Below are 21,033 nucleotides of genomic sequence, written 5' to 3' on the forward strand. Positions count from 1 at the left end.
TGGGTTCCTCGTACTGAAATGGTCCTGCCACGTCCAGGCCCAGATCAGCACTTCTTCAGCTCCAAGATGTAGTATTCCTCGACAACACCTTCCCCGATGGGCTCCTGCCCCCGAATAAGCTCCTTATGTGCGAATCCGGATTTCTCGGCGATCTGGTAGATGGCCTCGCGGTTAGCGTAGGCGCTGGTACCGAGAAGGACCACGCCCCTGTCGGTAAGGTAGCCCTTCGCCTCGCCGATGAAGCGCCGCAGCAGCTTGTACTCGGCGTCCAGCGTCTTCTCCGACTGGAGCTGGCTGGGCACGGCCGAGTCGTACTGCCACGGGTGGTTCCAGAAGATGACGTCGAAACGGCCCTCCACCTGGGCGAAAAGGTCGCTCACCACGACCGTGCCCGCCAGCCCGTTGGCCTCGAGGTTCTTGCGCGTCGTCGCGACGGCGTGCGGGTTGATATCGACGCCCCACACCGTCGACCCGGACGCGGCCACGGCGACCGTGTTGAGGCCCGACCCCACGCCCACCTCGAGGAAACTGCCCCCGTTCACGATGGGCGGGATGTTTCGCGCGTACCACCAGGTCTGGAGATCTTTAGGTTATACAGTAGAAACCAACGAGTCTCCGTTGTTGTAAGACTTACCTCTGGGAAATATTTGGGCGAGTAGACTGTGGGGTGGATATTGATAGTGAATGGACCGAATTCTGCGTCGTAAGACGAGGTGTGTTTATTATGTGATTGGTCGACCAGCTCCGATATACGCTTCTCCCATACGTCGCGGGGTGAGGCCTTCGAGGGGCCAAAGGCGGAGGTCTGGGTCTGTGTTGTTGTACCGGTAGTAGACATTTCAACGGGCGCGAAGGATGATCGTACGGAAACAAAGACCAAGGGGCTTTGTAAGTAGTAGTGATGGGCAAATGATTAGATTCTTATGCTCAATACACCCTATCTGCGAGGAAGGACAACAAGGCTAGACAACGTCATAGCACGAAACAAAACGGCTTAGCCGCTGCATTTGTGTTGTTATATTCCTCAGATCTAGACCATGTCTCTCGCTTTCCTCAAAATCACAGCATTATTATTATGTAATGGGCCGGTCTGTAATATGGCCTTTCCCCGCCTTTGAAGCAGTACTAGACCCGTACGGCATGCATCAACATGCATCCCCGCCGGGACCTAGGACGAGCCCCTCTCTGGGTATTGCAATGAAGATGCCTCTTACGGCAAGGCTCTTGTCTTGCCATGCATTACGTGCATACGCCCCGGTCAAATCCAACCCCGGATTCCTCCCCGCGGCGGAGCAGGGTATGTGCATCCGGGGGTGACAAAGATGCTCGGGGCCGGCTTCCGCTATACTTGCAGTACAACTCTCGGAGCCCTCGAAGTCCGTACGCTGTCGCATCGCGTTTTCACTGCAGTCGCAGGTGCAGTGGTGGCGTGGCGAAGTGAACCAACACCAAAAGCGGCCAGCAGTATCAGATCTTTGGCCTACTCGTGAGTGAGTGGCTCATCTGCAGCGACCGCCAGTTCAGGACTTTACGTGTGGGACGTACAGACGGGTTCTGGTGTGGATACTGACTTGAATATCAGATGCTTGCGAAGTCGAGGATCATTAGGGTTGTTAGTTGTTGATTTTCCATCATGCTGGTATCAGCATTCAGCGCTTATCGCTGGCTTCAATTACCCGAGAGAAGTATCCTTGACCTTGCATCGCTGATATATTAGCGTCCATTGAACTAGATGCGGCTGGAACGGTGAAGTAGCAAGGCAACACCTCACCAAGGAGGCAAACAACTTGAAGCGCCGCCTCTCAACTCTCGATCCATCCCGTTTGTCGGGCTTTCGCATCGGGCTCATAGGAATAGATTGCACTAATAAGGAAGCGACGCTTCAAGTTTTAATATTTGGGAAAGGGCTGTGCTCCAGAGTCGATACAAGAGAGCTCATTGTCTCTTTTGTATTGCGGCGCGTAGAATGGCCGATTCTTCTGAGATATCGCGGATGCTGTAGTCCCTCATCACCTTTAACCGAGAGTTCAAGTAAGAGTTCCTTATGCCATTCGGAAGATGTGATATTGGCTGCTAGAAGTTCGATATCAGTCTAAGTAAATGCTGATCGTCAGGTAGGCCCTTGGCCAGTTCCGTTGCAGAATCAACAGGAGAGGCGAACACAGGATTCACTTCACTGCTTGAACAACACACAATTTCAGGACATGTAACATTGGCCAAAGATTAGTCCCCGACGTGATAGAAACTCCTCCCGTAGTCGAGAAAGCGCTGTCATATCTGCCGGGTTTAGTCCCTCTTCCTAATTAGGTATCGCGTGGCTGTGCCCCCTATTAGTACCACTTATACGTATACGTATATATCTGTGTGTGGTTAGAGGGCTTAAACCCCTTCTATATTTAGCCAATCCGCACCCTTCCCCGACCATTCATACTGTTCAGACATCTTTTCAGTAAACATGGACTCTTCATCTCTAGATACCACTATCTTGCCCAGTTATGGAAAATCTACCGTCTGTCTCGATTCCAGAATCCATCTCACCATGCGACGTGTGTCAGAAAGGGTGTGAAACGTTTGTTTCATTGCCAGATTTGGTCCAGAGTACTGAAGCGGGTTGCTTTGTTTGTAAACTTCGCTACCCCGTTCTATCAACAGTATGCGAAGAGTCGGTGGAGGAAGAGTCGAATCCCGATGTGTCTTTGAAGTTTTGTGGACCGGCCATCAATATACGAAGAGAGTGGAGAAGAGGGCGAGAGGACAACCTGTTCGACTTCAGTTCTAATGTCTTTCTCTACACAACGCGACTCAGCCATCCCAAGTCCTTCCGTCCCTTCATAGGTGTGGGCCGCGAAGTCGGCTATCGAGCAAGCAGCTATGTCCCTGTGCTTACTAGATGGCTTGGAACACGCCACCAGAATCACCCCGCCTGCCTGCCAAACATCGATGTACCGCTGCCTACGCGTGTTCTGCATGTTGGCGATAAGGATTTGGAGAAGGTACGACTTATTGAGGTAGTTTCAGGTCAGCGAGGGTGTTATACCGCGCTCAGCCATTGTTGGGGGAGGCGTGGGATCAAAACAAAAACGACCACTAAGAACATCGCGGCGCGGAAGAACGGATTCCGTTATCCCGACCTTCCTCTCTCATTTCAGCACGCAGTCACCGTGACAAGAGGGCTTGGCTTGGACTATCTATGGATAGATGCTTTATGCATTATCCAGGACAGCAAAGACGATTGGGAAACCGAGTCAGGGAACATGGCGGCGATATACCAAAATGCATAACTTGTCCTCGGGGCAGATATGTCGCCCAACTCACATAGGGGGTTTCTCAATGTCGGAGAGGGTGGTTATAATGGAGCTGGGTGGCCAGTAGCTACCATCCAGAACGAAAAAAGCGACAAAAGCATCGTATACGCGCGATCGGAGGATAACAGCAACAACGATTACCGTGGTGCTCGCCCCCTGATCGACGAACCATTATCCCGCAGAGCCTGGACCCTACAAGAGCAAATCTTGGCGTCGAAGATGGTACATTTCGCCTCAAGGGAGATGGTTTGGGAGTGCAAGTTGACGCTTTCCTGCGAATGCATGCAACTCGATCGGGTGGGGCGCCCATTCATGCCGCCATCTCCCTTCGCAGTTTGATGAACTGTTCGTTTACTGCAAAGTTCAAAACGTGGTATGCATTGGTAAACGAAGTCACGTCTCGGAGCATCACAAAGCCTGAAGGTATTCTGCCTTGTCTGTCAGGGATAGCCCAGCATTTCCAGCATGGCGGCGCCGGGGTATACCTCGCAGGTCTTTGGCATAAAGACTTGCCACTGGGCCTCCTATGGGGTCCAGGTCCAGAGACCATAGATGCTTCTCGAGCTGTTCCGTACCGAGGGCCATCTTGGTCTTGGACTTCCCTTGACCGAGTCCGTAGTCCGTACGATAGTGCCGGAGGGTTTACGGATAACGACAATGAACTCAAAAAGGTCTATGCTAGGATCATCGAAGCGAAGTGCTTTCCAAGTGGGAGGGATCCACTAGGGACTGTTTCGGGCGGCTATCTAAAGGTTGCCGCACCTTTATTGGTACTAAAAGAGAAGCTGGGTATTTTACCCAGGTATGACTTTGACGCAGATACTCCCAGAATGGAACTGTTTTGCTTATTCATCGGGGAAGTTACCTGCTGCGCAAATGGCTGGCCCTTCCGGGGACTGATCCTCCAAAAGCGGCGAGGTTTTGAGAATCCCACATTTGAAAGAGTTGGTCGGTTTGCCTTGCATTCTGGAGAGGAAATTCCACTGATCAAAGATAAAGAAGATAGTATAACCACTATTATCTAATTTCCGTACTGCCCCTTGACGCCAAAAGAGATCACGGGCAGTCTATCCGTGCTCCTTTTCCATACGACTCGTAGCAGATGTCCTATATCCCATAGGTCGATATCTCACCATCGGGGCTTGACTTCTGTGTCGCGTCTCAAAACGCGCCTCGTCCGGGCAGCGGGTCGTTCTTAACCGGACAATGGCTGTCATACGTGTTCGGCGCCACGAAACTCGGCTCTGGACTGTTTTGGTAGCCCAGTAGAACTAGAGTGTCACCTATGGACACATGATATAGTGATAGTGAGGAATCTTCCCGTGGTCAAGATCACATCGGACCTGGGAACAAAGTACTTACCGGTTGGGTCATATAAGGGCCATCCGTGTGTAGTCAACCCTCCCGTCGGATCCCGGGCAAACGCGGCCCAGGCTGCCATCATGTACCGCGACGTGACGTCTTCCTCGCAACTACTCTCCAACCCGGACACGTCCCGAACCGTCCCGAAGACCATCTCGATCTCGGACCCGTGGTACGCGCCGCTGCCCCGAGGACCCAGCCCCGCGGACCCGTTGTACAAGCGGAGGTTATCCCAGTCCCCAAAGTACCGGTACCGCCACGTCGGCACGCCGTACCGCACGCGGTACCCGGCCGTATACGCGCTGGGGCACGTGAACGCGCGCTCGTCGTACAGGTCCCACTGCGCCTCGGTCAGGTTGATCCGCGCCGCCCAGGCCGACAGCTTGTACCAGCCGGCCTCGAAGTCGTTGTTGCCGACCAACAGCGGGATCCGGGCGAAGCGGCCCGCGGCCGCGCGCGTCTCGTAGTCGGCGAAGACGGTCGCGTTGTCGATGGTGGGGTCTTTGGTCCAGGCGAAGGAGTAGTAGTCGACCGAGGCGCCGCCGGCGCTTTGGCCGAAAATGGTGATGCGTGACGGGGCATTCCCGGAGCGCCGGGGAAACCGAAGATGCCGAGTCGGTAACTGAGTTGAGCGTCAGCGTGGCAGGCATGGAAGCCCGGGAAAATAGGGGGTCCTCATGATATAACTGACTTGACCGTGACCACGATCACGTCCTCGGCGTCCGCTAGATACTCGCCGTCGAAGAAGGGACTATGCGGACCGGGAATAGTGAAGCCTGTGGAGAACCCGTTCATCGGCAGGGGTCCGTCCAACGACCAGGGGTCAAGCGGCTTGGCAGCATACGTCCCCCATGGAACCAGACCAGGGCCGGCTTCTTGGCCGAGATTCCCGGGTTCTTGGTCCAGACGTTCAGGGCCAGGCAGTCCTCGGATGAGGTGTTGTCGTTCTGGGCCGCGAAGTTCTTCCAGACCCGCAGACCCTATGGTTCGGTGAAGTTTGGGAACTTGGACACGGGCGGTTTGTTAGAGGGACAGTCGCTGATATCCCGGTCCAGTTCATTGTCAGTGTGCCCGCAACTGATGGTAATATGGTATTACAGTAACGTACGGTGACTGCGTATGGGGTTCGAATTAGTGCCGTGGAACCATGATGAAAATTCGTGATGCGCATCAAGACACTCACCCATTCGGACGCTTCAAAGAAGGTCCTTGGCGGCGCGGCGAACCTCTTAGGCGGTGCAAATCGAAGCTCGCCAATCGGGGCTGCTGCATACTTGATGCCGAGGAACTCAGCGACGGACGTCCGGTTCGGCGCTGGGTGGCCGCCAATCAGTCCGTTGGTGGTCTTGACACGGAGCGATGTTGCCATCGGGCTCGTCGTCGCCGCAAGGGCCGATGCGAGAAACGAGACGGTAATGATATAGATGAAATATAACGAAATGGCGACCTTAGGGGATTTGTAAACATACAGGAATGAGCAAAAGGGAAAAGTGGTGTGGCTACAGCTTCCCCGGAAGATATGAGGTCTGGAATAGCGTCCAAGACAATTCTGTGCGACCCGAGCTCGGGGATCATATACAATAACGTATACACACACACACACACACACACACATATATATATATATATATATACCGCCAAGAAGCCAAGTGCTCGGGATATCGTGTGGACGCCATTGGTCTCCCTTTTGATTGCCAAAGCGTAGAGTGACGTATAGATGTTGGGGATAACGGTCGACGAGGACGTACAGAACGGTAATGGGCTAGTATACCCAATCAAAAAGCTTGGCCGACCCGAAAACAGCAAAGGAAAGCAACGCCAACGGGATTAAACCAGACCAATGCCCTTTGGCTTTCAACGGACATACGAGGCGTGCATCGGGATAGCGCCATCGTCTCTTGGCAGAATGCCATCAATTGGCCCAGTCACCGCAATTGCATCCCAAATTTGGATGGCTCAAATGCACTCGATCCTCTAGCTGGATTCTCTACTGCAACCACTCGCCGTCCATCATTCTGAAAAGTACGATGGGCTCGTTCTTGCACCATGCACTTGACCATTTTTCATCAAGTGTACTGTCAATGGCCAAGCCTCGAGTTCAGTTCAACACACATGAACCATCGTACAAGGCTGGGATACTGAACACAAACTATAGCGATTTAGAAATTGAGGTAGAAATAAATCCAATACCTAACAGATAGTTGAGTAGAGAGAACGAATTGAAAAATCATGAGCCAACTCCCTGTTGCATGGAGAGACAGGGAGGGGTGGCCATAGAAAATATAGGAGTAATTAACCCCGATTTGCTGTCCAACATGAACCGCCGCAAGAAATGGCAAGGCAGACTCACAGTAAAATGTGCCAACTGACGCGCCCATGGTAACAGAAGGACAGCAATCAGATGTGTATTTAGCATACACCGACGTCGCCAGGACCCAACAAAGGTTGCTTCAGAAAATACAGTATCAATAGCAGGAATAGGGACTAGCAGTCTCTTTGAGATGTGTTGCTGTGACAAAGGACTTGAGTCCCACACAATATCTATTCTCTGACACAACATCTGCTTTTGGCCAGGGCGATGAAAGATATTGTTCAGAGCGGCTTCAAGGAATGAAATAGCCCCCCTCGTTCCCTCGAGAGCTTCACTTTCTTCTCTTCTCTCCTCATCCACCACACTCGAGGACTCCGTCAATACTTCGTCTTTATTCATACTGATCAAGTAACCTTACAGGTAACCGTAACTAACCGTTGACTTAGATTTACTCACCGTCGATACCGACTCGCTACTACTGACTATTCCCCACTTAGGTACTTTAACAGGAAGATACCCCAGACGAACACCATGCAGGTCGAGACCACTCGTGGCAGCCAAAGCGGCAACCGCAGCGCGTTGGAGCCGACAGGGCTCCAGTTCTTTCACAAGTTCTCGGACCTCCCCGGGAGTTAAGAGACCACATCTGGGAAATCGCCATTCTTGACGATAACAAGGACCGACAGGCCGTCGTTCTCAGCGGCCCGGACCTTGACCCTCTTGATGCTGGAACGGCCCAAACCCCGGGTCGGCTACTTGCCCTACAGAACATGACTATTCGGCTGGGATGGCACATGCGGCCCACCGTCTTCTATCGGGTTTCCCGAGAGAGCTTTGCGGCCGTATGTCGAATCTACAACGTTAGGCTAACACTGCATGGCTCGCTCTCGCGCGACCCCAAACTTGGGGTAGCCCTGAGCAACGCGTCCCGGACCCTAAGAGCAGACTACGAGGGTCCCGCCCCGACCGCCTACCTTCGGGTAAGCCCGGAGCACGACCTGTTCGTGTTCCACGACGACCAGCACGTTCCTGAGAACGTTTATGGCCACTGGGGCCCGCGAGTGTCCTTCCTGCACAGACGGTTTACCGCCCGCGCGGGTCGGCTCACTTCCGCCCAGACGGCCGCTATCCGGCACGTGCTGGTCGTCCACTGGGGCAACTTCCTGAGCCCTTCTGACCCGGATTTCATCGACGATGCGGCGGCCAAGTGTGTCGATCCCTCCATTGACGACCTCTTCGGTCAGGTCCGCACCCGCGTCGATCTATACGTCCATGAAAATCAGTACCACGGCTGCCAGCACGCCGAGTCCAAGGGGGCTCTACCCACACAGCTCCTCGAGCAGTACCCGGAACAGAGTGTCCGGAGCATTCCTGCACCCGTCCACCAGGTTGCGTCTGAGGAGGCCGATCTGTAATTTATTGCAGACAACGGCGAACCTCACCAAGGGCACCATTCTGTTCCCATGGTACGTGTGGCCATGAACCACCTAAGGACCACCAAAGAACCCAAAGTGAGTCGGTGGGTAGCGATGCTTGATACGACTGTTATGTATGCTTAGCCTTATTCGGTCCGTTACGGACTTTTGATGGAGACCTTGACTGTTGCGTCGGTCTAATCATCTGCATTGGGGGCTCCGTTGGCTGGGGGTTTGTTTCCTTCCCTTGCCGTGGCTGGGGGCTACCATACTTCCGTGCCGTGGCTGGGAAGTTAACTTTCTCCCGTGCCGTCGTCGAGTTCTATGCATCCTTATGGGCTCTCGTCCAGGCTCTTTACGAGCTGGTGACGATCGAGCATCGTAATGACTTAACAATGACAATGATTTACTAAAATCCTCTTTATGTCCCGATTCTGTGACCCCTTTTGTGATGTAGTGCCCGTTGAGCCTGACAAGTGCTTTGTGTTGGAGGGGACAAGCCCCTTTTGTGAATACGTGAAAGATATAACTATACAAAGACCATTATCGAAGGTCGTGAGGATATAACTATCACTAAATGGCCCCAAGGGTAGCCGATGAGTCCCAGCATACGCCAGCCACCAACCATCAGCGATTGGTACAAGGTAGGTTTCTTTCGCCAATATCGTCAAATAACCGTACTACCCCAAGCCAAGCACCCGGCACCGACCTTAGAAATGGCGCCGCCTCACCTCGCCGGCCCCTACGCCGACAACCGGTCCTACTACTACGCGGCCCGGGACCCGACGCGCACGCGGCGGGTGTCCAACCACCACCCCTTCATCTCGACGAAGCGGATCCACAGCTACATCCAGCTCGGGCTGGGCTGCTTCGTCGCGCTGGACGAGGTCGGCCTGCCCGCGGGCCCGCACATCGAGCACGGCTACGGCTGCGTCTGCGCCGGCTTCCGCGACGCCCACCTCCTGAACCTGCTGTGGAAGTGGGTCAAGGTCGACGCGCGCATCCTGCAGGTCGAGCCGGACGCCGCCAACGAGGTGGCGGCGCGGCTGCTAAACGAGTGGCACTTGGGCTTCATGCCGGCCGAGGAGGTGTTCGAGGTGCTGGGGCACTGGAAGTGGCGGGTGGGGCAGTTTGAGATGGCCCCCAGTTTGGAGGCGGCGGCGCATCCGATGATGTAGGTGTGGAGGAGGTTCACAGAGGAGGGCAACTCCTAATGTCGGTAAGTTTCGTGGGTTCGCGATAGTTAGAAATGTTTTATAAAGCAGTTGTTTACCACACTGTCCAGTCTCATATCGCAACAAGTAATACCACAAGGTAGATCCCAGCCATCCCACTGATAAACTGCAACCCCCTTCAACTTTATTGCCGGACGAGCAGCGGCCATTATTGTTGCCCTTCGTTGCCCCGGGTGCTCCCGCACTACCTCCTTCCGTGCCGTCACCTGTAGTCCCATCGCCTCCGCCAGAACCCCCCGTCCCCGAGCCAACACCAGACTTCCTTTCCTCCAGAGCTACATCTCTCTTACACGCCTCACTACTGTCACTGCTTGCCGTGGTTGTCGGAGCCGTGGTAGGCGTCCGTGATGATGCTGATGTAGCGGTAGTCGTCTTCTTCTTGCGCGTCCCCGCATCGCCGATCACGGTGACGGGCGTCATCCATGCGCCAGCGGCCGTCAGCGTGGTTGTTGTCGTAGTCGTGACAGCAGCTCCTGCAGCAGCGCCGCTGTTGATGAGGCATGTGAGGCTGCTGTCGCTGCTGTTACCACCCGCTGGGGCGCGCGTGCAGTCGTAGACACTGCCGCCACCCCCGAGCTCAAGATGCATGGTGGACGGGCCCGACGTGAGAGTGCGCCGGGGCCGGAAGGCGCCCGTGCAGGTCGGCGACGCGGCAGCGACGTCGGGCTGGCACCCTAGGGCCCAGAGACTGGTGGCGCCGTCCTCTTTTATGAGCGTCGCGTAGATGTGCTCCGAGGCGGAGGTAGCGATGGAAGGTAGCAGGAAGGTGCTGGTGCTGGATTTGGTCGTGGAGGATGCTGCTTGAGCCACGGATGATACCGCAGCAAGAAGCAGCAGCACATAGCCCGTACGTTGCAGCATCGCTGCTACTAGGCTCTTCGGCGCCATTAGTATCGGTCGATCCACACTTTTCCGAGTAATCTCGTTAGGATCTAGTTGATGGGATATGTAATGAGGATGCTTCGCGCATGTACTCGAACTTCGATGTTATTTATAGGGCTGGGTTCCAGTCCCTTGAATTTGGCAGAACCTCGCAACCTATATACTTTTCTGTGAGGCCTCTCTATCGCCAAGCTTGAAGTAATTTACAACAGCGGCGCAGCCCTCTTTTATCCAGTAGAATATGGCCTGACGTGGTACTACATGGGTTGGGATGACGCCAAGATATCGGAACCAACCTCCCAATGGACAGTTGTAGACTGAATTTGCCGATCCCAGAAACCTTCCTGTTAGCGAGGGCAGTCGATGGCAAACCTAGAAGGCAATGCACCTGATTTTACGATATGCGAAACGTACATGTCCACCAATGAGGCGTGCTACGAGGTCAGCACTAGTAGGTGCATTCAGTAAGCGACAACCAAGCTCTAGTTGCATGCACATTATCTACCAGTTGTTCACAGTAGGTGAACGCTCAACTCAATCATTGATAGATGCACAAGCCTCGCCAGTTACTATGGCAGTATGTTTGTCCTCAAAGTCCGGGTATTGTTCTCTCAAGGATGGCGGATGGTTGTGAACATTCTTCAAGCTGAACCTGATCCATTCTTTGAGTGTTATTATCCCATCCTGACCGGTTCTGTGCTAGAGAAACCGTGGTTCCTGGTGGGCTCATCTACCTCCTAGGCTACCTCCTCTCTCTGACAGGACCACTAATCAACCTCCTCTACGATCGGAGACGTGATGAATGGATCATACAAGGGAACCTCGTACCCGAACTGACCTAGCCACTTCACCATGTTGTGGTAATCGCCCGCATCTTGACGGCCCCACAAATGACATGCGACGAGGAACCTCTTCAACCAAGTCTCCTGTTCCGTTGCTAAGAGTGCGATCTCAACGTTCTCCGGTGTCTCAAAAGCCCGAGCGAAAGAATCAAGGTTGAGCCTGTAAGTGTCGGCATCGATATCCCCCAGAACACCCTCTGCCTCTAGCAGGCAGGGCATCATGAGATAGTAAATGAATCTCGATGAGTGAGGGATCTCAAACCCGACCGCGGCCCGGTAGAGATCATCGTCGGGGATGACGGGGCGGAGTCCTGGATCAGCGTACTCTTCCGGCTCTCCCCCGATGCAGAAATTCGTCAGGTGGTCTAGGCCTCGGAGCAACGTTCTTCGCAGGTCGCTCAGGTAGAGCCGGTGGGCGTCGTCGTAGGTGCACGCCTCGCACTGGCAGTCGAACCCGAGGGCGCGGCGCCGGTCAGCTCCAGTCAAGAAGTTCACCACGCCCTGGTAGCTGATCGTGATTTCCGTGCCCGAGGGGATGTCTTTGTTGACGACCAGGTACGAGGCCTCCTTGTCTACGCCGTCCCCGAAGACAAAGGTGGAGGGGACCACGGCGTTCGGGACGCAGGAGTGGTTGATGCGAGGCATCAGTAGGAGCATGGCTTCGTCGTCCGGATGCTCGGTGCCTTCTTGAGTGAACTTGTTGAATAAGAACGCGGCTTCCAAGGTCGCAAAGGGCTCGAAGCTGTTGCGCCGCAACGAGAAGAATTGCGCCTTGGCTTCGGGCGTCAGCCGTTCCACAGCGGCGCGGACTTTGCGCTTGAGAGATCGCTTCGGGCCTCGGTTGGTGATTATAAATAGCGGCTTCTCCATCAGGATGACATCGTTGCGTTGGATGTCCTCGGTCGCAAACATGCCCCATCCCTTCTCAGAGGTGGGCCGAAGCTCAAAGGACGCGCCGTCCGGGATTTGCAAGTTGCGATACGCTGAAGAAATAACCGTCAGTCAGTCAGGTTCCTACTCACTAACAATGCTGCAGGGTCTTGAAGAGGGGGAATACATACGGTGTGAAGCAGCCATCGTAAGCAAAGTCTTTACTGAATGAGCATGAAATGCTTCTGTTGGCGTTTGTGGGTTTCTCTTGTGGCCACCTTGACGTGGTTGGTTGCAGTTGACCCAATAAATCTAGTGGTCTGGTAAAAAGTGCAAGAGAAAGTTGACCCAGTGCGAAGGGTTCTGCAGAAAGTGCCTGGGATGCTATTTAACAGATGAGAATGATAGATAACATTGAATGCAAAGGGGGAAATGCCACCTGATGGTCACTTAGATATCTCTGCGCAGTGACATGCGCTTTACTAGTACCTCGCATACTGGATACCCCACAGGCAGGAATGGCGACATATGATATTGGGGGTCAGGTAACCTCTATAGTTCCTCAGGCGATCGGTAACGAAGGCCCTATGGTGAAAAGAGAAGAGCTCATATTTGCCTTCTTAGTCCAGCTCCGTGACAGACTCTTGACGACGTTACGGTGATAGGTGCCTACACTAGTGTCACTTCTAGCAGCATGAGTTCTCGGCTTGAGGAAGATAAATTCCTAATTCATACTTGAATCATACTGTACCATACGAAACATGCTTTATAGAAAACAATGATGGGGTCATTGAGCTTAGGAACACCTGAATCCCTATAGACACCACACCAAAGGATCCCAATTATATACCCATTGTCCTAAGAAGGTTTAGTCCACATCCAACAAATGATTATCAATGACTCCCAACTCCTCATGTTGGTCATCGCAGAAGCATTTTTCAACCCCGGTGTGACAAGGCTCATTGCCATATTCCACTTCCATGGCAAACAGCTTGCACATGTCGAATGCCATCAGGCAATAGCAGCAGTCAGTCCGACCCCACAGCTGCCAACCGACATCCAGCTTCTCACCCCAAGTCTCCTGCTCAAGTGCCCTCCCTCATTGTTAGATAGGCGTTACGTGGCGCCCCAAAACTGCTGCGAAGTCGGTGCGGCAAGAGTCCGCGGCGATGTCATCCATTAGTCTACAGGAGACATGATAGTATTAAGAGGTATATCAAGCGGGAAGAGAAAAAAGAAAAATCTCGAAGTTCTCTGCAGCCTTGCGAAGGTCTGGGACTGTGACGAAGCGTGACAAGAGATTATGAATGTGTCAAAACTGTCCTTTAAGTTGACTCAGAGGATGTTGTATGTGACGGCTGGTTCATGAGAAATGCTGGTGTTTGAGCAATGCTGCGGGAAATGTGACTGAACTTACAGACACCGGGCTGGTTGAGAAAAGACATTTTATACAGAACAGTTAACCAAGAAGGTTCGCAAGAGTGGTCTCTGGTTTCCCAGATCAGGAGCTGACATCTAAATGAAGGCGGCTGTTTAGGTTGATTTGCCCATCCCATTATGATCACCGAGAAGCGCGAGAGGCTTCCCTTGCATCTCAGTACTTGTATAATGGATTTAGTAGACCGTATATTAGCTAAGATTGTGACGTTGCTGGATAACCTAAATAACATAAATAACATAAATGTGGCATTGTCACCCTTTGCTGTCATTAATATTTGTGTTCTAAGTTTTCTAGTTCCCAGCTTTGTTTGGAAAGCCAAGCCCTTCTTGAAAGACCACACTCAACTACGATTCCATGTTTGTGCTTGCTTTGATCTTTCATTTCAGTGCTTTCGTGTACCTAGACTCATTGCTGCTTTGCCATCCGCTCCCGTTCCTCCTTGTAACGCCCGGAGATCTGCCAAGCGATGGCCTTCTCCTTGACGAACTCTGGAAGGAGCCCCATGAGGCCCATCTGCAGTGCGTGTGGCACGTAGGCGCCAATGACCATCCTGCCGCACCCGACCCTAGCGAGCGCCGACTCGACAAAGTCATCAGCATGAGGCTCGAAGAAGCTAGGCTTCTTCTTGTTCAGATTGGTGCCGCTGACGAGCCCCACCCGGAGGCCGAGGATCTCGACGTCGCGGCCCTCGCACTGGACCTCGCGCGCGAGCTCCTTGGACGAGGTCATCATGAAGGCCTTGGTAGGCCCGTACGTGGGCAGGTAGGGCACGCCCTCGTCGGCGAAGGAGCCGATGTTGATGACGAGCCCGGGCCCGTTGCGCAGCAGCGCGGGAAAGAGCGCGCCCGTCAGCAGCGTGGGGAACGTGGCCATGACGTTGATGTGCTCCGTCAGCTCGGCGGGCGTGTAGTAGTCGATGGTGCCGAACTCGGCGCGCGGCATGGCGCCGCCCAGGTTGTTGACCAGGACGTTGAGGGTGATGTCCTCGACCTGCCTCGCGATGTCCGGGAACGAGACCTTGTGCGGGTCGGTGCACTGGCCCGGCAGCGTGACGATGGTGCGGAACTTGCGGCTCGGGTGCTTGGCTTTCAGCTCCGCTTTGGCCGCTCTCAGCCGCTCTTTGCTCCGGCCCAGCAGCACGATGTTGAAGCCGCGCGCGGCCAGCTCGTCGGCGAAGGATTTGCCGATCCCGCTGTTGCTGCCGGTGACGAGGGCCCAGGGCGTTTTGCCGTCCTTGGTCTCGAGGTATCTATCCAATTTCGAGGGCCGCAGGTATGGTATCACGGCGTGAAGGAGATCATATGTGATATGGAGCCCATAGAGAGCGCCGAGTATGGCGAGAGGCTTGACCACCTTGTTCACGTTGATGCTGGCCATAGTTCAAATCTGGTTGTTGTGAATGGATGAGGACAAGACGTCGAGATTAGCACCGGCGCAGATCAGGCTAAAGAGTCTTCAAATATTAGCGGTGTGGTTGAGAACCTCGGCGCCACGGGGGGTTTCAGAAATCTCGGGAATGGAACATTTGATAGGTCAATCCCGAAACCAAGGAACGTAACCAGGCAGTGTAATGTTACGCAAGCTGACGGACGGCGAACCCGAAGCGGGGGTCACGATAATGCAGCCGCATGCTCGTAATTCGCAGTGCTTCTTATCACGCGTTGATATACTCATATCTGACTCGTATGCACTTGCTAGAATGGGAGGATGAGTAGTGTCGTAAGGTCTGAACCTGGATGGCCTTCATGTTGGTTGGTTCGGTGCTTGCTCCTGTCTTCTGTATTTTAATGCTTGTCGCAGCATATGTCGACCGCGCCTTCAGCTACTGTTGCAGACGAAAATATGGAGATGCAACAATCCCCTACAGGAACAACAGCTCTCATGGAGTACATGCTCGTACCATGGCTATGGTTTACGACGGAAGTGAATGCGTGCATGTCATCGTATCTAGCCACAGCATGTCGCTATTGGCCTTGGCGTATCTCCAGCACCCGCCCCCAGAAGCTACCCCACCAACATCGCGCTGATCTTCCTCAGTGAGCCCCGCAATAATTTTCATCTACCAGAAGACCCCGCCATCCTCTGCAGACCGGAAGAGCAACGACACTTACCGCAACCTCCGACACAACTTGCATATCTGGATGCTCATCTGCTGTCTTACACATCACCATTGAAACACATTTATTCGACATGGCAGAGTCAGCATCAGCTGCCGCGGCGGCCACAGCCCCGGCGACGGGCCCCAAGCCCACCGCCATCGTCTGCGTCGGCATGGCGGGATCCGGCAAGACGACCTTCATGCAGCGCATCAACGCCCATCTGCACGGCCAAAAGGAGCCGCCCTATGTCATCAACTTGGATCCCGCCGTCCTGAACGTGCCGTTCGAGGCGAATATCGATATCCGCGACTCGGTCAACTACAAGGAGGTCATGAAGCAGTACAACTTGGGGCCCAACGGCGGTATCCTGACCAGTCTGAACCTGTTCTCGACCAAGGTCGATCAGATCGTGGGGCTGTTGGAGAAGCGCGCGGCGCCGTCGGAAGCGAACAAGACACCGATCAAGAACATCTTGGTTGACACACGTAAGGGATCCCAATGAGGCCCGAGGGAAGCAATAATGCGACTAACCATACCTACTACAGCCGGCCAAATCGAAGTTTTCGTCTGGTCAGCGTCCGGCCAGATCCTGCTCGAATCTCTGGCATCATCTTTCCCGACTGTCATTGCCTACGTTATCGATACCCCGAGAACCGCCTCGACCAGCACATTCATGTCCAACATGCTCTACGCCTGCTCCATCCTCTACAAGACGAAGCTCCCCATGATATTAGTCTTCAACAAAGCCGACGTGAAGGACCCCTCGTTTGCCAAGGAGTGGATGACGGACTACGAGGCTTTCCAGGAGGCTCTGCAAGAAGACGAGAGCGGCAATGCGTTTGGCGGTGTCGAGGGTGAGGGCGGCGGCAGCGGCTACATGAGCAGTCTCCTCAACTCGATGAGTCTGATGCTCGAGGAGTTCTATGCCCACTTGAGCGTGGTGGGGGTCTCGTCCATGACCGGCCAGGGAGTCGACGACTTCTTCGCCGCCGTCAAGGAGAAGTCGGAGGAGTTCAAGCGGGACTACCAGCCCGAGCTGGAGCGCAAGCGCAACGAGCGCGAGGAGAACAAGCGTGCCGCGCGTGAGAAGGAGCTGGACAAGATGATGAAGGGCATGTCCATGGCCACAGGGAGCAGCTCCACGCCGGGTGTGAAGCCGCCCAACGACGACGACGATCTCGACGTGATCAGCGACGGAGAAGATGTGGACGATTTCGCGGATGATGATGAGATGGATCGTGAGGGCCTGCAAGCGCGGTACGAGGCAGCCATGCAAGGAGAGGAGGAATCCACCATGGCCGATGCTAGTTTCGCAAAGTATATTCACACTCAGCGAAAGGGGTAAGGTTCTCTCTCAAGACAGAGAGATCTTTCGTTTCAGGGTGTACGCATAGATCCGCAATTGGGGCATTTTTACAGGGAGGAAACCGGCGCAAAGGAATACCAAGTCTGATTTCAGAGGGCACTCATGAATAACGTCCCTAATGAACTCCTAAACTCCCAAGACCGCCCAAGATCCTGTGCTTGCATCTGCCCATGAATCCAGTCTTTTGCCACAATTACTGCCTACTCTATCGCAGCAGCTCCTGCCATCTATCATATCATCGTCGCGCGTAGACGCCGAGTACCGTGTCGGTCAATTTGCAGTTGCATATCGCAGTGGTTGACTTTCTCTATCGTGCCTCAAACTGGACCATTCTGTAACGAAGAGGTCAGTATATCTCGGATTGTAAACGCGCACGCCCCAACCATCGTGGGAGAGTTATATTGTTTCTCAGGAGACATGCTACAGGGGGTAGGTAACGTACCTCTTGGTGCGCTCCTTGTACAGGACGCGGCAGCCGCACTCGACGCAGCGGATGGTGTCGGCGCGCTTGAGCGGGAAGGTGGTGCCGCAGTCGCCGCAGATGTAGCGCATGGGCAGGCCCTCGTCGTTGGCCGCGCTCGAGGTGTTGACGACGCTGCGCATGGCCATGCCGGCGGCGGGCGACTGCTGGCCGGTGGGGATCTGGTAGGCTTCGCGTTGGCTCGACATTTTGGGTGTTTGGGGTGTTGTGTTTTTGTCAAGTCGGTTTCTTTCGGGTTGTTTGACTTGCAGTTTTCGCGAAGACGGCAGGTTGTCAAAAGAATGTCGGTTTTTTCGATGAGGCGAGAGTTGAATTGCTAGAATGGGAATGCCGACCGTCTTTAGCGTAGCGGATGGCGGAAGGGCGGGATGGAGAGGCTCAAAGAAAAAGGCGGTGCACGGTGGCACAACTGGGGGAGTCGTTCTGGCAGTGGAATGCAGGTGGTTTGGTCAATTACAGTTACGTCAGCAAATGGAACGGTACCTCGGCTTAGGCATATCGATAGCGCCCGTCCACTGTAAAGTACGATGGACGCGACCGTTAACGGCTTGGAAGCTTCGCATTCCGAGACACGAGGGTGCAATGTTCCACCGTTATTCATATCAATAAGTCTCGTTTAGCCATTTGTAGTTTGCTGTCATACCGTTGGTGCCGGTGTTCTGGTATTTATTTTATGTATTCAAGCCCGTTTGCTGATCCTATCTCTGCCACTCTGCTCTCCTCCAAAACAAGCTTTCCCACCGTGCAGCGCCCCTTACACCACATCCATCTAAGCTGTGTGTGTAACCAGATCTCTGGGCCGCCAAAAACGTACCAACCATGGACGATCCAAACCAGTCCTTCGACCCGACGGTCCTCCCAGCCTCCGATCCGTGTCCCTTCTGCACGATAGCGAACACATATCCCACGTACGACCCGACCGCACCCCCCGGCCCCGACGAACCCTCCCTCGACCCCAGCAAAGCCGCGCCCGCCTCCTTCGTCGTCCTCTCGACCCCGACCCTCCTCGCCTTCCTCGACATCCTCCCGCTCTCCGCCGGCCACCTGCTGCTGTGCCCGCGCCGCCACGCCCCCAAGCTGACCGACGTCGACGCGCGCGAGGCCGCGGAGCTCGGCCGGTACCTGCGGCTGCTCTCCCGCGCCCTCGTCCGCACGACGGGCGTCAGCGACTGGAACGTCGTCCAGAACAACGGCGCCGCCGCCGCCCAGGTCGTCAACCACGTCCACTACCACCTCATCCCGCGGCCCGAAATCCGCGCCAGCGGCAAGCTGCGCGAGAGCTTCACCATGTTCGGGCGCGGCGTCCGGAGCGAGCTCGACGATGACGAGGGCGCGGCGCTGGCGGCGAAGCTGAGGGAGGCGGTCAGGGAGGTTTTGGAGGAAGAGAGCAGGAAGAGCAAATTATGAGAAGCATATTGGTTATGTAACATTACTTTCGCATGCACCATCAAGACTGGGACAGCTCATGCCGTGGTAGTGGCAATGCATTCACTGGTTGTCGTTGGTAGGAGGCAATTGATCAGATGAGGTGAAGCAGGTACAAGTCTATTTCGGGCCATCTAGTATGTCTATATGCATTCCAAAACGCCCCCTCTATACCATGGCTTCCTCTAACATTATTTTACTTTATTTTGGCAACAGATTCTTACTCGTGGTCGCCGTGGAAGATCTTGATGGGCAACCAGTCGTCGCCGCAGACCTTGAAGCGGTCCTTGAGGTTGTCGAGCTGGTCGACCTCCTCGTCGGTGAGCCACCAGCCGTCGAGGTCGAAGTTGGCCTCGATGCGCTCCTTGGTGACGCTCTTGGGGATGACGTCCCAGCCATTCTGGATGCCCCACTGGAGCAGGCACTGCTGCGGCGTCTTGCCCTTGGCCTCGGCCAGCTTGAGCAGGGTCGGGTCCTTGTACAGGGGCGAGTCGGTGCTGCCCAGGCACGAGTAGCCGGTGCAGTGGATGCCCTTCTCGCCGCAGTAGCGGACGAGCGACTTGGAGGGGTTGTTGGGGTGCAGCTCGATCTGGTTGACGGCCGGCTTGATCTGTTTGGTCATGAGGATCAGTATTTGATTGATTATACAGGAGCGACGTGTTTCTTACCTTGCAGCTGGGGTCATTGAGGAGCTTCTCGAGGTTGGTGATGTCGAAGTTGGAGACACCAATGTTCCTCACTTTGCCGGTGCCGACCAGCTTCTGCATCTCGCGCCAGGTATCGATGAAGGTCCAGTCGTCGTAGACCTTGGAGGTGTCGTTGGCGTCGAGAGGGCAGGGCCAGTGCATGAGGTAGAGGTCGACGTAGTCCATGCCGAGGTTCTTGAGGGAGGTGTCGATGCCCTCCTGGACCTTCTTGTGCCAGGGGTTGTCGAGCTTGGTGGTGATCCAGAGCTGCTCGCGGGGCACGCCCGAGGCCTTGACGCCCTCGCCCACCTCGGCCTCGTTGCCGTAGGCCAGCGCGGTGTCGATGTAGCGGTAGCCGGCGTTGATGGCGGCCTTGACGGCCTCGCCGACCTGGCCCTTGCCGGATTGCCAGGTGCCCAGGCCGATGGCGGGCATCTTGTCACCCGAGGCCAGGGTGTAGGTCTTCTTGGTGTGGGCGTTGTGTTGCGACATTTTGAGTTATGTGTGTTTTTCAAAGACGACAACTTTGAGGGGTATCAAGTGAATTGGGAGTAGAAAGAGGAAATGAGAGACGCCAGCGAGCAGCGTGGAATCTATTTATCAAGACCAGGTTGCCCACTTCATTACATCAAGATAGCATGACGCAGTGGTGCCAATGAGGGGGATGCCATGTGGGCCTGGAATACCTCATTGCCCCCTACAATCGCTCTTGTTCGCTTCCTCAGGTTCCAGTTTGGCTCCACCCATTACAGCTGTTTCGCCTTCCCAATGCGAGATCGAGCCTGGGAAATCGAGCCAGAATCCGTTGGAAGCTTTCGCCCAGGCTGACCATTGGCATGCCGCGTTGACAGCCGGCTACGGAGCGTATCCGGGTTAGTGGGACCTGCAAAAGCTGCCGACTCGCCTGGCTCCTGGCAACATGAACGAAGCGGGTGGGTATGTAGGAGTGCTATTTACCCGCACCAATCATGAGGGTGCATTTGAGACAGCTTGTCACTATAATCGACACTATGAGATCAGTTCCGAAGGCGGATTCAAAGCTAGCAATGGGCATTGGTGAGACTTTTGTGGTTTGCTTGCACGTAGGCGCGGGATTAATCGCACAAAACGCATTGTGTATGGGGTTGGTTGCAGCACCGGAGCTTGTCAAAGACGGCCTGGCAGGCTGGACGAGGGGTTTGTCGGCCACCCGCCGCTTGCTTTTTAGCCGTAGTTAGCATGCTCCACCGCCTAAAGCCAGCGAAACCCCCCACTGAATGACGGCGCTGCGCCAACGCCTACAATTACCATTGGTAGGTCTAGCGCCACGGCGC

General features: G+C 54.6%; 12 protein-coding genes across 12 annotated transcripts; 5 read left to right on the forward strand and 7 right to left on the reverse strand.

Annotated features, from left to right (window-relative positions):
* Positions 1-44: 44 nt before the first annotated feature.
* Positions 45-838, reverse strand: PG986_004495 (uncharacterized protein; the record flags this gene model as incomplete). Its single annotated transcript, XM_066840717.1, has 2 exons — positions 45-575; positions 635-838. 2 exons carry the CDS (start codon positions 836-838, stop codon positions 45-47), a joined length of 735 nt encoding a protein of 244 aa, XP_066703344.1.
* Positions 839-3,299: 2,461 nt separating this feature from the next.
* On the forward strand, positions 3,300-4,230 carry PG986_004496 (heterokaryon incompatibility protein-domain-containing protein; the record flags this gene model as incomplete). Its single annotated transcript, XM_066840718.1, has 3 exons — positions 3,300-3,602; positions 3,668-4,107; positions 4,167-4,230. The coding sequence occupies 3 exons, from the start codon at positions 3,300-3,302 to the stop codon at positions 4,228-4,230; spliced, it is 807 nt and encodes a 268-aa protein (XP_066703345.1).
* A 236-nt stretch (positions 4,231-4,466) lies between these two features.
* On the reverse strand, positions 4,467-6,036 carry PG986_004497 (cholinesterase precursor; the record flags this gene model as incomplete). Its single annotated transcript, XM_066840719.1, has 5 exons — positions 4,467-4,621; positions 4,668-5,289; positions 5,364-5,443; positions 5,512-5,647; positions 5,776-6,036. The coding sequence occupies 5 exons, from the start codon at positions 6,034-6,036 to the stop codon at positions 4,467-4,469; spliced, it is 1,254 nt and encodes a 417-aa protein (XP_066703346.1).
* A 946-nt stretch (positions 6,037-6,982) lies between these two features.
* PG986_004498 (uncharacterized protein) lies at positions 6,983-8,393 on the forward strand (the record flags this gene model as incomplete). Its single annotated transcript, XM_066840720.1, has 2 exons — positions 6,983-7,018; positions 7,488-8,393. The coding sequence occupies 2 exons, from the start codon at positions 6,983-6,985 to the stop codon at positions 8,391-8,393; spliced, it is 942 nt and encodes a 313-aa protein (XP_066703347.1).
* A 716-nt stretch (positions 8,394-9,109) lies between these two features.
* PG986_004499 (uncharacterized protein) lies at positions 9,110-9,571 on the forward strand (the record flags this gene model as incomplete). The annotated part of the gene is made up of 1 exon (XM_066840721.1): positions 9,110-9,571. The coding sequence occupies one exon, from the start codon at positions 9,110-9,112 to the stop codon at positions 9,569-9,571; it is 462 nt and encodes a 153-aa protein (XP_066703348.1).
* A 361-nt stretch (positions 9,572-9,932) lies between these two features.
* On the reverse strand, positions 9,933-10,489 carry PG986_004500 (uncharacterized protein; the record flags this gene model as incomplete). The annotated part of the gene is made up of 2 exons (XM_066840722.1): positions 9,933-10,115; positions 10,187-10,489. 2 exons carry the CDS (start codon positions 10,487-10,489, stop codon positions 9,933-9,935), a joined length of 486 nt encoding a protein of 161 aa, XP_066703349.1.
* A 788-nt stretch (positions 10,490-11,277) lies between these two features.
* PG986_004501 (SET domain-containing protein) lies at positions 11,278-12,429 on the reverse strand (the record flags this gene model as incomplete). The annotated part of the gene is made up of 2 exons (XM_066840723.1): positions 11,278-12,335; positions 12,414-12,429. The coding sequence occupies 2 exons, from the start codon at positions 12,427-12,429 to the stop codon at positions 11,278-11,280; spliced, it is 1,074 nt and encodes a 357-aa protein (XP_066703350.1).
* A 1,639-nt stretch (positions 12,430-14,068) lies between these two features.
* Positions 14,069-15,040, reverse strand: PG986_004502 (uncharacterized protein; the record flags this gene model as incomplete). Its single annotated transcript, XM_066840724.1, has 1 exon — positions 14,069-15,040. One exon carries the CDS (start codon positions 15,038-15,040, stop codon positions 14,069-14,071), a length of 972 nt encoding a protein of 323 aa, XP_066703351.1.
* An 813-nt stretch (positions 15,041-15,853) lies between these two features.
* On the forward strand, positions 15,854-17,107 carry PG986_004503 (uncharacterized protein; the record flags this gene model as incomplete). The annotated part of the gene is made up of 2 exons (XM_066840725.1): positions 15,854-16,247; positions 16,308-17,107. The coding sequence occupies 2 exons, from the start codon at positions 15,854-15,856 to the stop codon at positions 17,105-17,107; spliced, it is 1,194 nt and encodes a 397-aa protein (XP_066703352.1).
* A 328-nt stretch (positions 17,108-17,435) lies between these two features.
* On the reverse strand, positions 17,436-17,816 carry PG986_004504 (metallothionein-I transcription activator; the record flags this gene model as incomplete). The annotated part of the gene is made up of 2 exons (XM_066840726.1): positions 17,571-17,816; positions 17,436-17,460 (listed from the first exon to the last, which is right to left on the reverse strand). The coding sequence occupies exons 1-2, from the start codon at positions 17,795-17,797 to the stop codon at positions 17,436-17,438; spliced, it is 252 nt and encodes an 83-aa protein (XP_066703353.1). The 5' UTR covers positions 17,798-17,816.
* Positions 17,817-18,428: 612 nt separating this feature from the next.
* Positions 18,429-19,016, forward strand: PG986_004505 (Nitrilase and fragile histidine triad fusion protein NitFhit; the record flags this gene model as incomplete). The annotated part of the gene is made up of 1 exon (XM_066840727.1): positions 18,429-19,016. One exon carries the CDS (start codon positions 18,429-18,431, stop codon positions 19,014-19,016), a length of 588 nt encoding a protein of 195 aa, XP_066703354.1.
* A 238-nt stretch (positions 19,017-19,254) lies between these two features.
* On the reverse strand, positions 19,255-20,212 carry PG986_004506 (uncharacterized protein; the record flags this gene model as incomplete). The annotated part of the gene is made up of 2 exons (XM_066840728.1): positions 19,255-19,644; positions 19,703-20,212. The coding sequence occupies 2 exons, from the start codon at positions 20,210-20,212 to the stop codon at positions 19,255-19,257; spliced, it is 900 nt and encodes a 299-aa protein (XP_066703355.1).
* Between the last annotated feature and the right edge of the window lie 821 nt (positions 20,213-21,033).

Source organism: Apiospora aurea (genome assembly GCF_038362705.1).
Source record: "Apiospora aurea strain CBS 24483 chromosome Unknown utg000003l_segment0_segment0, whole genome shotgun sequence".
In the NCBI taxonomy this organism is placed as follows: domain Eukaryota; kingdom Fungi; phylum Ascomycota; class Sordariomycetes; order Amphisphaeriales; family Apiosporaceae; genus Apiospora; species Apiospora aurea.